The following is a 14,322-nucleotide window of genomic DNA, read 5'->3' as shown; positions in this document are numbered from 1 at the left end:
CCTCTCCGCCCCACCAGCCCCCTCCCTCCTTCCCTCCCTCCCCGCCCCCTCCCAGCCGTCCCCTCCCCGTCGGCCCGCCTGCCCAGCCTTTAGCCTCCCTCCCACCGCCTCTGTCTCCCTCTCTCCAAGAACTGCCCAGGAGTGAGCAGCTGCTTTCGGTCGGCCCGACGGACGCACGGACGCACGGACGCACGGACGCACGGACGACGGCCTGCCACCCCAGCCCGCCAACCAGCCAACCTACGCCTGGCTGCTGCCCCTCCCCAGGTAGGGCCCCAGAGCTAGCCCCGCGTCTGCCTTGCACTGTCCCTGCTGTCCCCTCGCTGGCCTCAAGCTGCCCCCACTGTCTCGCCTCTGGCTCTGCAGCCCCCTCGCCAGCCCGGAGATGCTTCCTACCAAGGCACCCTTCACCGCCACCCTGCGGCCTCCTTGGTCCTTGTCCGGTTCTGCCTCTTCTCCTACTACAGGAGTTTTCCCTTGCCCCTTCTTTTCCCTCACCTCTCTGACCTTGCTCGATTCGTCCACCTCTCGTTTCTCCGCCTCCCCCTCGGGACCCTTCCCTCGGCTGCCACCCCAGAGCACGGCTGGGTGGCTGGCACCTCGGCTTTGCCAACAGCCCCGTCCCATCACTGCAAGTCCCAGATGCACCCTCAAGTCCCGCCAGCCTCGCTCTGCCCAGGCGCCTCCTTGCTCTGAGCTTGGCGCCAGGCCCGGGCTGGGGCGACCGCAGAGTGCCCGCCGAGCTCAGCACCGGCGATCAGGCCCCCGCTGCCCCGGGCTATCCTTGGCGTGGCTGACGGACTTGGTTTCCCAGGCACACCCCAGGCACCCTGCCCAGATAGTCTTTGCTCACCCCTAGGCCAATGCCCTGCCTCTACTTCCTCCCTGGTGAGGTGTGAGTCCACAGAGCTCGGCTGCAGGGGCCCTGGGTGGGGCTGCCTGAGAGACTCAGCCCTCTCTGTCCCAGGAAGTCCCTTGGACTGGGACTCAGGATGGGGGGGAAGGGAATCAGGCCATTGTGCCATGTTCCCCAGGGCAGACCTGGCTTGGGGCACCTGGAGTCCTGCCAAGGGACCCAAGAGAGGGAGCAAGGGAGAAGGAAGCCATCTGGGTGTCCATGGAGAGCCCTGGAAGACTGGGGGAGGAAGCGACCCTCACTGCTCCAGGGTGGGGCTGGCTGCCCATGCACCAGCTGAGCAGAGCAGGGCCAGGGTCTCGTAGGGAGGGGCTGGCTGGTAGTGCTCCGGCAGGGAGCTTGTTTTCCAGCAGTCTGGGCAGGCAGACCACCCTCTTCCTTCCTGGCCAGCCAGGCCACTCAAGCTCTGTCGTCAGGGCTCCTGCCCCTGCGCCCCTGCCCCTCCCTGGCCCAGCTGGAGATGCTTGGGGCCTCCCTCAAGGCATCCAGGGGTACAGGTGAGTGCCTCCTGGTGAGTTGTAGCCGCCCGTGCCAACGGCGCCCTGGGAGAGTGGCACATGGGCAGAGGCGCCTTTGTGTGGCACGTGCCCACGTGTGGCTACTGTGCGCCAGTGTGAGCGAGTCTTGGTGGGCAGGCCTGTGTGGATATGTCGAGAGGAAGACACAGAGCTTCCAGGCCACCGGGACTGGGTGGTGGGAGCAGGCTCTGAGCAGGGGAGCTGCTGCTGGGGGTGGCCTTGGCCTCCCCGGTCCACGGTCAAGCCCTAAGGACCCAGGTCACACTGCTTCTGTGTCCTGCCCTGTACAAGGTGCAGCGTCCCTGCTGCATAGATGGGGAATCCTAGGCCCAGCCCCTGAACACCAGTTCTGCACCAGCTTGTTTTAGAGGCCCGGAGAGTCAGGGTACCAGCCCCCCGACCATCCTGCAGGGGTAACTGACCAGCATCGGCCCAGACCCCTCCCCAAGTTCCAGCAGCCTGCGGCTGCCAGAGGTCAAAAGTGGGGAAGGCTAGAAGGAAAGGGGATGTTTCCAAGGCAAGAAAGAGCTTCCTGTCTTTTACAACATTCCACAGTCACTCAAACAAGGCCACAGCGTATCCCTTCCAGTGACAACATCATGTCTCCAGAGGAGGGACTTGTAAGAGTCCACACTTGACAGTTGGCACCTGGAGCCCTCTGACAGGGCTTCTGATTCCTTGGCACCCTGTGCAGGGTGGGTGCGAACAGGAATCCCCCCACCTCCCCTGCTTTCTGGGCCCAGCCCCACCACCCCTAGCCTGTCCCAGAGGTCACACTCTGCCCCTGGCAAGGCCCCAGCCCCAGGCCCTCTGATGCCCCTCCTGTGGGGCCCTCACCGTCCTGCTCACCCGCAAGCCCCCGGTTGTTAGAAAGATCTTCCCACGCCCACCACGACCCCTCCCACTCCGAATCGCTTACCCCAGGTTGGGAGAGCTTGGCCCCGCCCTGAGCTGCCTCCACCCAGCCTCCGAGCCCCCCTTCCCCGAGCCCCGACAGCCCAGCAGCCTCACTGGCAGGGGAGGGGCGCCCAGCTATCAGTCTTTGCTCCCACTGAGGGTGGGGGCAAAGGTGGCTTTCTCCGGCACCCTGCCGTGGGTGGAGGGTGCGGGGTGGGCACGGGCTCCCTCATGAGGCAAGTCAGCCTGGGGTCCTGCCGGCTCCGGCCCTGGTCCGCTGGGTGAGGCTTGGGGTGTCAGTGCCCCCCATCTTCTTCTGCTCGGACACCGGCTGGGAGACATCAGGGGCCACATCTCGGCCACCCACAGAGCCCTCTCTGCCAATCTTAGAGGGACCCGTGGGGGCATGCGTGGGGCTGTGCTGAGGAGGGACACAAGGGTCAGTGCTGCTCCTGGTCAGAGGCCCGCCTAGCCAAACAGGCCTGTGGGACCCACAACCAGGCCCTTCTCCAGCCTTCCAGAAAGAACCAGCTTCGCGGTGCTCTCTGGGGAAGGTCTGGGGCTCCCTCAGCCTGCCCTGGGGATGGAAGCTGGGCTTTATCTCCCTTCCCCTGCCCCAACCTGGAGCCCATACCCAGCATCCCCCCACCCCGGGCCTCCTTCAACACCTCTGGGACTCCAGGTTCCTGGAACCCCCCAGCCTTCCCCCCCCCCGCCACCGTTTGCCTTCTTTCCCCACCCCTCAAGGCTCTTGGCTGGGGCAGACCCTGCGGTGGCCATGAAGGGGGCCCAGCCTCAGCTCTCCCAGACGCCACAGCGGGCACCTCCCTCCCTCCTCCTCCCCCTCCCCTCCTTGCTTCCCACCTGCTCCCCTCCAATCCCAGCCTGCGGAGCGAGTCAGCTCTCTGCTCATTGGCTGGCCAGAGCCGCTGACATTCCCAGGCTCCGTGAAGGGCGCCGCCCCTCCCTGTGGTGGCGCGTCTCTCAGGTTTAGGGACCAGGGGCTCTAGCCAGCCTTTTTGCAACAAACTCTCCCCGTCCGTGGCATCTCAAAACGGAGCTCAACGTGGACTGAGCCAGAGAAGGGGCCCGGCCTGGACTCTGTGGGACTCTTGAACTTGTGCCCTGCCTCTCGACAGACTGCTGGGAACCCCAGCCCTGCTTGATCTCTGGAAGAGTCAGATGGCCAAGGGGGACAGAGTAGGCAGAGGCTGAGGGGCCACAGGGTTAGGGATTTTTGTGGACGGAAGTCAGACTTGAAGGAGAGGGGCAGAGGGCAAGCCCTGTCCCTGGAGACAGGGAAAGTCCGGGAGGCCAGTGCGGCTTTTATCCTCTCGAAATCTGTGTCCCTGCGTGGCTTGATTGCCATCCCATGAGCCCTGGAGGCTTCCCTCTTGCAAGGAGGCACACGACTGCGGGAAGAGGGCTAGACCCCAGCCAGAGAGTGGGACTGGTGCTAGAGCAGGAAGTCAAATCCTCTCCTTCCCTCCCTGAGACTCTCCTGCAGGGGGCGGGGCTGAGCCCCATGGCATTGTCCGAGCTGGACCCAGCAAGGGAGGCAGGCTTAGCCCATCTCCCCTGGGTCCCTGAAGTGCTTGCTGGCAGCTCCTTGACCTTCAAGCTGATGGCTTTTCTGGGTGATTTCCTGCAAGCACAGGCAGAGGCAGAAGGGGCAGGGCTGGGGTGGGGCCTGTGGCTCTGTGGGCGGTGGGGAGCCATGGATGGTGGCAGCCAGAGAGAAGTGCCATGTAACCACCTGGCGTGGGGAAGCTGTCCAGGAGTCCTCTCCCACAGCCCTGGAAGCTGTTTGAGCCCACTGCACCACCCAGGGAAAGGGAGACATTTCGACTTTGGGACCTGCAGCTGTGTCTGCAGTGGCAGAGGGTATGTCCAGACACACTGGTAGGTAGACAGACAGGCCAGGCAATGGAGTCCCAGCTCACTGTTTCCTCACTGTGGGCCTTGAGTTCTGAGCCAACTCTCTGAGCCTCAGTTTACCCCTTCATCAAGTGGTTAAAGCGTCGCTTTCTTCTTATGACTGCAGGGAGTGGGAAGCTAGGTAAAGAAATCACTTGAGCCCCTTGCCCCACTCCTGGGAGGTGACAGCATCCTCCCTCTTCCTTGAACATTCTAGCAAATGGCCAGTAGGAGCCCAGGATTTCCTCAGTGAGTGGGAAGAGGAGGCATGGTATGCAGCCCAGGTGTGGGGACAAGGAGACCCTGGAGCCCCAGCCGCCAGGCTTATCCATTGCCTGACTCCCTTCCAGAAGTTTCCTGGCAGGAAGTTTCAGGAGACAGGAGTGGGAAGGTCTCTCTTGATTCACCCAGCTACCTCGACACCTCCTCAGTGCCAGCCCTCTGCATCCTCTGACACCTACGCCCAGGTCCAGCCTGTCTCCCGAGTCTGCCGGAGGGCATACTGAGGCAATGGCAGGGGTTCGCGGTGTGCCCAGGGGCAGACGGGGTGGTACTCTAGTCCACGCCTCCCCATTGCAGCCCCTGGCCCCTCGGGCAGCATCCCCACATATGCATGCACATCTGCAGGCTTGGGCAGAGTCCTGGAAGGCTCACAGTCGATCTCTCTGGTTGACAACCAAGTGCAGGCTGGCGCCATCAGGGGGGCGGGGCACTGGGGCCTGGGAGGGCAGCAGGGGGCACGCCGGGTGTCAGCCAGGGCACGAGTGCCTGCCTGCTGGGCCCGGAGGGCTTCGGTGGCCCAGAGAAGGAAGGCTGGGCGCAGTCCCAGGACCCTGCCGGGCTGGGGGAAAGTGGCACGTGTGTCAGAGTTCAGGTCGGGTTGCTCCGCAGGGCCACATGCCCCGGGCTGAGGCCGCTCAGACAGTGCCCGGCGTCGGCTCCTTGGCAGCTGCGAGTCACACATCTGCAGGCGAGCTCTGGGCCCGCCAGACCTCAAGTCGCGCTCCCGCCGCCCTTGGCCTGGCCTGAATGCCTGGCACGGCCTCTCCATGTTCTCAGAGGCTGCCAACGCGTCTTGTTTGGCTACGACCTGGAGCAATCCTGCACGGAGCACTGCGCTGGCTTTCAGAGGGCAGACAAGGAGGGCCCTATTAGGGTGGTGGCGGAGGCTCCAGGAAGCCCGCCTCTTCCCTTGCTCACACCTGTGGTCACCGGCCTGAGGCGGCGGCATCCAAGGAGCTCAGAGCTCACTTTGACGTGGCTTGAGGCCCTTCCTGACGTGATTGGGGTCACACCCAGGGAGGCCAATGAAGGGAAACTGAGGCCCAGAGGCCATGACGGTGGTGGGGAGGTGAAGCAGAAGGGGCTTGCTGCGGGTGTCACAGCATCTGTCCATGGGGTACTCCTCCTGTGTGTGTGTGTATGTGTGTGTGTGTGTGTGCGTGTGCTCATGCACACACACACATGCAATGGCGGGAAGAAAGGGCTTGGTGTGATGTGGTGGAGAGAAGGCAGAACCGGGCTGGTGGAGGAGAGCTGGGCCTACATACAGCAAACCCCCATCCCCCAACCAGACACGAGCCAGCCAGGCCCACGGCCCCCTGCCCCTCCCTCTCCACCCCACCGAGGCCGAGGAGCACGGCTGAATGCTCAGGGTCTGGAGTCCCGGAGCCGGGTTCCACGTATCAGGCTGAGTGACCTGGGGAAGTCAGTTCCTCTCTCGGGGCCTCCATGTTTTCATCTGTAAAATGAGGCTGCTAATTGTGCTGGCCACAGCGGAGCCTTCCTTCTGGGCTCCTCTGGCTCCCTCTGGCTCTGTGGGGGTCCCTGCCACCTCCTGTGGGCTGTGTGTCTGAGCTTTGTGCCAGTTCTCTGAGGGGAAGTGAGGGCTGTACCGGGAAGCCTGCCCGGCCTGCTAACCCTCCAGCTGCCCACAGCTTGGGCCCAGCCGTGAGCCACGGAAAGGAGCCCAACCCTGTCCTTCTGCCTCTGTTACGGGACCCTGGTGTATGGACCTCCTTCCCCTCGCCCCTCTCCCAGCCCCTTGGGGGCTCCCACACTGACACCTCCATCAGGCAAGCTGCTCTGAACTGGTTCACTTCTCCCAGAGCCCCTGTTCCCCCGGAAAGGGTCCCAGTAGCCCGCCCGGGGCTCCAATGGCCGATCTCACCCTGGCTGGCCTCCCAAGCCCCTTTCTGTCCCCTCCGCTGAGGCCTCTGAGGCTTGGAGCTTGGGCTCCCCGTGGAGACCTCCTCCAGGCCAGTGACTGCTCCTCGTCCCCCCAGCCCTCCCCAGTCCCAAGAGGCCTCTCCCCACAGCCTCCCCTGAGCTTAGTCAGACCACCCCACTCCACCCCCACCTGTTCAGGTGGACTCTGAGTCCCAGAGCCTTCCAGGGCTCCACTGGGTGTTCCAGCCTGACTCATTCCCCCTGTGAGGCAGCGGCTTTGGCAGGGACATCGCAGGGAGGGGCGGGCAGTCTCCTCCCTCCCTCCCATCCATCCTTCTCTCCTGCCTTCATCCTGTCCTTCCTGCTCTCTCCCTCTGCTCCTCCTCCTGGCTGTGGGGTGTCCGGCAGCACCTGGGCCAGGACCCGCAGCGGCAGCAGGCACGGTAGGCCCTGCCCTGCTCTCTTGGAGGCTGCTGAGAGGAAGCAGGGAGCGCTGTCCAGGTAGGCAAGCATGGGGCCTTCTGCATACTCTGGGCCCAGACCCGGCTGGGGGCGCCTCTGGGTCCTGCTGGGCCGGCCTAGGGCTGGGGGTCCCTGGCATCTTGAGGAGCAAGTTAGGCTGGGCTCTGAACCCAGCCTTGCAGTGCAGCTAGGTTCAGGAGGGTTTGGGGCCTGCTTGGGGAGCTCTGGGGCCGGCTCCACAAGGCCCCACTACAGAAAGACTGCACCCCGGTCCCGTCCCGGAAGCAGCTCCAGCCTCTCCGCAGGCCCCTCAGTCCACAGGGGTGGACAGGGCCAGCCAGGGGAATGTAGGCTAGGGGGTGCCCCCTGGGAACCTGGGGAGCCACGCAGGAATGGCAGGACAGGCCTACATCAGCCTTCTCCTGGGATTGATGGGAACTGGGGGTACAGTGGTTGCCTGACCCAACCAGGCCTGGGCCTGCTGGGTTCTAAGTCATCGCCTCCCCAGCCAAGATGAGGGGGGCCTAAGTGAGGGCCTCCTTGAGGTGGGACTAGGTGGTGCTCCACTGGGCTCCAGAGATGCACCTAGGGCAACCCCGGCCAAGCAAGCTCAGGAAGTGAGTGAAGCAGGCAGGATTAGCCCCATTTCACAGATGCACCTAGGGCAACCCCGGCCAAGCAAGCTCAGGAAGTGAGTGAAGCAGGCAGGATTAGCCCCATTTCACAGACAGGAAAAGTGAGGCAGGGATAAAACCTGGGCAGATGGGGCAGTGGGAGAGGCGGGGGCTCTGGCCTTTTCCACAGGGTGCATTCCAGGCTACGTGCAGACTAACCTCTGGCCGGGGGCCACGTCTGATGAGGAAGATGGCGGCCAGCTGATGTGGGTGCCTGAGGCAGGCTCAGGCAGGGCAGCTTCCCTTCCCCCCGTCCCGCTGCTGCAGCCTGGGGGGCCACTAGACAAGCCTGACCCTGCCCTGCCACACTGGCGGCAGCCTTCTCCCCAGGGGGCCTCTCCAGGGCGCCAGGCTGAGGGCATGAAGGCAGGCAGGAGCGGAACTGGGAGCCCGGGGCTTCCTGGGCCAAGGCAGGAGGAGGCCCCAGGGAGCAACGGGGAGGGAGGACAGACAGGGCGCCGTGCCCCTCCTTCTCTGGGACAACCACCCAGAGCTGCCCCAGCCATTTTGCCCGTGGCCTCAAAGGATGCCTTCTTTTCCCCATCCTGCCTCCGCTTTCTTGACCTCTAGACTTTCTTAGGGAAATGCGGACAGGGTGGAGGGGCCTCCGGCAGGAGCCAAGCGACTCCTCCTCAACTAACTCAGCTCACCCCTTCCACATTGCCGGGAGCCCAGAATTCTCAGGAGGGATTGGCCCAGGCAGGCAGCCTCGGTGGTATCCTCACAACGGAATTCTTCAAAGCCTGCGGGGCGTTGGCAGGGTTGCCCCCTCCGCCCCCTCCACTCAGCCTCCCTGACCCCCACCCGCAAGACAGGCTGCCGGCTGACTCAGCGGCGTGGGGGGCTGCAGACTCTCTAAGTGCCCTGTTTGGGAGGGAGGGAGCAGAAGGATGCGTTCTCCGGGCCGTGAGTGCGCTCCCTCCTGCCTGCAGCCTCAGCCCAGGGCGTGGTGGTCCCTGGTAAGGGATGGGGACGCAGTGCCAACACACACAGCTCCAGCCTCGGGTTGGGAAAATGCGCGAGAGCTGGCGCTGACGGATGACCCTCGCCGCTGTCCCAGGCACGTCGACCATGCGGCCCCTGTGGCTCCTCATGACCCTGCTGGCCCTGAGCCAGGCCCTGCCCTTTGAGCAGAAGGGCTTCTGGGACTTCACCCTGGATGACGGGCTGCTCATGATAAACGACGAGGAGGAGGCTTCAGGCGCCGACACGACCTCGGGCGTCCCGGACCTGGACTCCCTTCCGCCCACCTTCAGCGCCATGTGTCCTTTCGGCTGCCACTGCCACCTGCGAGTTGTTCAGTGCTCCGACCTGGGTCCGTCCCCGGGCGGTGGGGTGGGTTGTGCGGGGAGCCCCAGCTCCTTCCAAGGAGGCCATGTGTCTGTCCCCTGGGAAAGTGGGGTGGGGACGGGGAGAGCCCGAGCGGGCTTGGGGTCATGATGTGAGTGTGCAGGTGTCCAGCTGTCCGTCTGCAAACCCCGGAGCTTGTGCCCATCTGTGGCGGGAGCCCTGTGTTATGTTGGTGTCCCTGTGCATGTGTGTCCCTGGCCCTCTGCGGGGCTAGAAGGCTGGGTAGCCCCAGGCTCGTGCTGGTAACGGTGGTGCTGGCCCCCAGGTCTGAAGTCTGTGCCCAAAGAGATCTCGCCTGACACCACGCTGCTGGACCTGCAGAACAATGACATAACCGAGCTCCGTAAGGATGACTTCAAGGGCCTCCACCACCTCTATGTAAGCGCCTGGCCTCCCAGCCTCCCAGTCCCTTCTGCAGCTGGGGGTGTGGGCACAGATGGGTGAGGTGCGGGAGGGGTCCAGGGGCTCACGGAGTTCCTTTTCATTTTATTTTATTTTACTTTTTTTGAGTTGGAGTCTCACTCTGCCTCCCAGACTGGAGTGCAGTGGGCTCTGGCGATCCTTCCGCCTCAGCCTTCCAAGGAGCTGGAACTACAGGCGCACACTACCACACCCGGCTCATTTTTCATTTATTGTAGAGATGAGGTCTCGCCAAGTTGCCCAGGCGGGTCTCGAACCCGCGGGCTCAGGCAATCCGCTCACCTCAGCCTCCCAAAGCGCGGGATTACAGGCTGAGCCACAGAGCCCAGTTTCATTTTATTTTTTAAGAGACAGGGTCTTGCTCTGTCACCCAGGCGAGATCGCAGTGGTGCGATCATAGCTCACTGAACCTCAACCTCCTGGGCTCAAGTGATCCTCCCACCTTAGCCTCCCCAGTAGCTGGGACTACAGGCATATGCCACCACACCCAGATATTTTTAAAATTTGTTTGTAGAGACAGGCTCTTGCTATGCTGTCCAGGCTGGTCTTAGACTCCTAGGCTCAAGCATTCCTCCGGCCTTGGCTTCCCAAAGTGCTGAGATCACCGATGTGTACCACCGCACCCGCCTAGTTTTTTAAAATTTTTTTGGAGACAGGGTCTTGCTATGTTGCCCAGGCTGATCTCAAACTTCTAGGCTCAAGCAATCATCCCACTTTGGCCTCCCAAAGCACTGAGAACGCAGGCATGAGCCACCATGCCCAGCCAACCCACGGAGTTCTGAGAGAAGTCTGGAGCCGGCTGGGTGGCTCACACACCATAGGTGCAGGGTGGGCTCGCTCAGCTCAGTGCCTTTTTTTGACTGAAAGCGTTCTACCGCATTGGTTCCTCCCAGCCACACTGGAGAACAGATTACATTTTAGGCAGTGTGCGTGCGGGGAAACTGAGACACGGGGTGGTGGTGGGCTGCTCTAGGCAGCAGTGGCATTGCTGGGGCTCCCACTCTGGGCTTGGCCTGCAAGCACAGACAGACCCCTCAAGGCTGAGCCTGCGCAGGCATCTCTGACACGCCATCGGTAGCCAGCCCAGGGGCAGAGGAGGAAAGCAGAGAGGGGCAAAGGGGTGGGAGCTGGCCCCTTCACCCGCCACCCACCCTGCCTCAGGCCCTCGTCCTGGTGAACAACAAGATCTCCAAGATTCACGAGAAGGCCTTCAGCCCGCTGCGAAAGCTGCAGAAACTGTACATCTCCAAGAACCACCTGGTGGAGATCCCACCCAGCCTGCCCAGCTCACTGGTAGAGCTCCGTATCCATGACAACCGCATCCGCAAGGTGCCCAAGGGCGTGTTCAGCGGGCTCCGGAGCATGAACTGCATCGGTGAGGAGCCTGCGGGCCTCATGGAATGTTCTGGAGGCTTGTCTCAGGGCCTGGGGAGGGAGACCCAAGGACAGCTTTCAAGGTTCAATTCTAGAGTCTCTTGAAAATAGTCGAAAGAAAGTCAAGGTATTTCTCGGGCTGGACTGAGGGACCGGGTGACTTTGGGGAGCCCCATCTTCATCGCTGGCACTCCTCCCTTCCCTCTTGTCCCCACCCTGCCCCTGGAGGCTGGTGCCAGGACCAGGGCCCCTGGGGCCGGTGGTCTTAGGCAGCTAGGAGTTTGCAGCTAGCCTGGTAAGTGAGCAGAACTGCTTTCAGGAGGGGAAGAGGGAGCCCGGTGTTGGGCAGGGCCCACCAGGCAAGCAGGAAGCCCGCAGGCCCCAGGCAGTGCAGGGCAGCCACCCAGCTCTGGCTCCGGGGCTGATGAGGCCTCTCTCCTAGAGATGGGTGGGAACCCCCTGGAGAACAGCGGCTTTGAACCCGGAGCCTTCGATGGCCTGAAGCTCAACTACCTGCGCATATCAGAGGCCAAGCTCACCGGGATCCCCAAAGGTAGGAGGACTGCCCTTCCTGCCCACCCTGCCTCACCTGCATGGGCAGAGACGGGCAGACCTGAGCACCCCTCCCCCACCCAGGGCACTCAGGGAAGGCCTCGGCAGTCTGTCCCACCACTGGGGCGGAACCTGGGCCTCTGCCTCCCCGCCCAACCTTCCCGTGCATAGGCTCAACTCAGGGCGCATCCTCTGTTCCGAGCAGACCTCCCGGAGACCCTGAATGAACTCCATCTGGACCACAACAAGATCCAGGCCATCGAGCTCGAAGACCTGCTCCGCTACTCCAAGCTGTACAGGTGGGGCCAGCAGGGCGCAGCCCCGGGGTGTGTCGGCCCACCCCACTGCCCTCCCTCCCTCCAGACTCTGAGGCCGTGTCATTTGCCCGCTCGCAGGCTGGGCCTGGGCCACAACCAGATCCGGATGATCGAGAACGGGAGCCTGAGCTTCCTGCCCACCCTGCGGGAGCTGCATCTGGACAACAACAAGCTGTCCAGGGTGCCTGCTGGGCTCCCAGACCTCAAGCTCCTCCAGGTGAGGACCAGCGGGGCTGCCAGTGCCCTGAGGCCGGGCTAGCCCTCGGCCCCCTGCCTTCTCCGAGGCAGGTGGCCAGGGCTTGTGATGGATGAACGAGAGGTGGCTGTGCCAACCTGGAGCTGAGGGTCTTGTGGACCCAGGCATGGCCTGGGGGCTCGGGAGCAGTCTGGACATGGGCTTGCACAGATCTGTGCCAAGACGGGGGCAGCCTTGCCCTGGGCTGCATGTCTTCCTCAGCAGTCACGCTTGCTAGGAGCGCCCCTGGCCCCACCAGCTGTGCAGACAGCGCCAATCCTGGCGGTGCCCATGCTGAACTGAGAGCGCCCTCTAGCGGCCGGCATCCTCTCCGCCAACACTCGTTCCCTCTGCTCCGCCCAGAGCCAGCAGCTCTGGGGACTTGGGGGACGCTGCCACGAGAGAGTGCCCTGGAGACTGGGAGGAAGAGGAGGGCACCCCGAAGGCTCTTTCTCCCCTTGTTCCCCATGTGTCTCTAGAGGGTCAGGATGCTCCCCTGGGGGCGGAGCTGGAGCCGGCCCAGAGGGAGGACTAGGGCCCATCGGTGAAGCCAAAGTCCTGCATAGACACGGTGTTGGGATTCATGTTAGCTTCCCACAGCCTCAGTCCACCAAACGCACCCCCACGCCACCCTCACTCTCCCCTCTACCGCCACATGGCCCCCATCTCCCACCCCACCCAAGACCCTCACCTTGGTCCTCGGTCACACACATGGACCTTAATCCTGGCCAACCCCCACCCGACAAACACATCCGCTCCTCAGTTTGCTCCTCCCATCGATGAGGAGAAGCCTGTCCTGGCCCTCCAAGGGGTGTGTGTGGATGTGTTGAGATGAAATCCTCCTCATCCCTCCCCCTCATGCAATGGACTCAACATGGGTGGAGCCGGTCCCCTCCTGCCTCTGCCTACACCTGGCCTGCAGTCAGCCCAGGCAGGGTGGCCTGAGGTGACGGCCCCTCTGCCCCCAGGTGGTCTATCTACACTCCAACAATATCACCAAGGTGGGCGTCAACGACTTCTGCCCCGTGGGCTTCGGGGTCAAGCGGGCTTACTACAACGGCATCAGCCTCTTCAACAACCCCGTGCCGTACTGGGAGGTGCAGCCTGCTACCTTCCGCTGCGTCACCGACCGCCTAGCCATCCAGTTCGGCAACTACAAAAAGTAGAGCCTGCTGCAGCCATCATGGTGGCCCCTGTGGGGGTCCCCACAGAGCACAGCCAGCTGTCCCTATGGGGAGACGAAGCAAGGAAGCCAAGCCTGTGCCCAGCTGCATCCAGCCAGCCACCACCTTGGGTCCCTGGCCCCAACTCGATGCCCATCACGGCCTCTCCCTGGCTCCCATGTGTGTAGTGGGCCCAAGGCCCAGCCCCCATCACACGCCCCTCGGCTTCTGAGTTGCCCCTGCTCACCCACTACAGCCACCTGGAACACCCATCAACTCCTTTGTCCTTCACCTCACAAGCCACCTTCCGAGGCCCCATGGGCCTGTGGGCGGGAGGGGGACGGCCAGGACCCACACCTGTCCAGCCACACGTTCCTCCGCCACCTCCTCTTCCAGCTGCCCAGTCCTTCCTGCCCCCCCTGCTCCCCTTCACCTTCTGTGCCCCGCAAGTTCATAGCCAGTCTCCCCACCTCCATATCTCTCTGTCTTTCTCTGTCTGTCTCTCTCCCTCCCTTCATCCCGCTCTCTGCCTGTCTCTCTTTCCTCTCTGTGTCTGTCTTCTGCATCCTCAGGTCTTTCTGCCTTCTGGGCTTGGTGACCTGTCTCTGCTCCTTCTGGACCTGGCATCTCTCTCTCCCTCTCTTTCTCTCTCTCTCTCTGTCTCTCTCTCTCTACATACACACACACACACACACACACACACACACACACACACACACACACACAGACACACAGACACACACACACACTGCCCTTCTGCCTTGGGCTGGGTCTGCTTTCTGGCTGACTGGCCTCTGCCCAGTCCCTGCCCAAGCAAGCCGGAGGCAACTGCCTCCCGGCACACAGTGTGCCTCCCAGTCTGCCCTGCCCAGGCCTTGTCCCCAAGCCTGACAGTCCTGGCGGAGGCTCGGAGGGGGAGACCTGGGGTGGCCACACTCCACCAGCAAGAGTGGAGCCTCAGGCCTGTCAGATCTAGGACTTTCTACCCCTGGAAGAGGTCCAGCCTCCGCCAGCGTCCCCAGTGCTGATTGTCATTGGACCCCTCCCCACGGTGGCTAGGTCTCCCTCGCTTGCCTTCTGGTCCCAGCTGAGGAGGAGCTTCTGAGGTCGGTGGTTGTCTTTCAATTAAAGAAACACTGTGCAATATGGTTGTATGGACTGTCGCTCCTGGGCATCCCTGGGAACCGGGACCAGCCCCCTGGCCGTCCCCAGGCTCTACCTCTTCGGGGTCCTGTCACCCTCAGGTCTGGGACTAGACAAGGAGACCCCAAGTGACCAGGCTGGCCCCACCCCTTCCTCCAAGGCACTTCCATTGTTCCAGCTGTCCTGAGGCTGGGCTTTAGAAGCAGACCAGGCCT

The 14,322-nt window shown here is 63.1% G+C and overlaps 1 protein-coding gene across 2 annotated transcripts; it reads left to right on the top strand.

Moving 5' to 3' along the window:
* Positions 1-33: 33 nt before the first annotated feature.
* Positions 34-13,296, top strand: BGN (biglycan). Of its 2 annotated transcripts, none has more exons than XM_021708358.1 (8): positions 34-267; positions 8,614-8,868; positions 9,169-9,281; positions 10,485-10,698; positions 11,140-11,250; positions 11,455-11,548; positions 11,645-11,783; positions 12,770-13,296. In XM_021708358.1, exons 2-8 carry the CDS (start codon positions 8,625-8,627, stop codon positions 12,965-12,967), a joined length of 1,113 nt encoding a protein of 370 aa, XP_021564033.1. In that variant the 5' UTR covers positions 34-267; positions 8,614-8,624; the 3' UTR covers positions 12,968-13,296. The 2 variants fall into 2 exon arrangements, with proteins under 2 accessions (XP_021564033.1, XP_008047841.1); XM_008049650.2 differs by lacking the exon at positions 34-267 and adding an exon at positions 6,847-6,918.
* The last annotated feature ends 1,026 nt before the right edge of the window (positions 13,297-14,322 follow it).

Source organism: Carlito syrichta, unplaced genomic scaffold (assembly GCF_000164805.1).
Source record: "Carlito syrichta isolate Samal-C Ts95f unplaced genomic scaffold, Tarsius_syrichta-2.0.1 Scaffold135894, whole genome shotgun sequence".
In the NCBI taxonomy this organism is placed as follows: Eukaryota; Metazoa; Chordata; class Mammalia; order Primates; family Tarsiidae; genus Carlito; species Carlito syrichta.
Note: the sequence above shows the minus strand (reverse complement) of the source record. Positions and strands in the feature narration are given on the sequence as shown.

What these genes read in the sequence shown, in the direction of transcription:
- BGN (XM_021708358.1), top strand. Translation starts at nt 8,625, where the DNA reads ATGCGGCCCCTGTGGCTCCTCATGACCCTGCTGGCCCTGAGCCAGGCC. An exon ending in CGCTACTCCAAGCTGTACAG is followed by an intron (nt 11,549 to 11,644) that starts GTGGGGCCAGCA and finishes GCCCGCTCGCAG; the next exon opens with GCTGGGCCTGGGCCACAACC. An exon ending in CAGACCTCAAGCTCCTCCAG is followed by an intron (nt 11,784 to 12,769) that starts GTGAGGACCAGC and finishes CTCTGCCCCCAG; the next exon opens with GTGGTCTATCTACACTCCAA.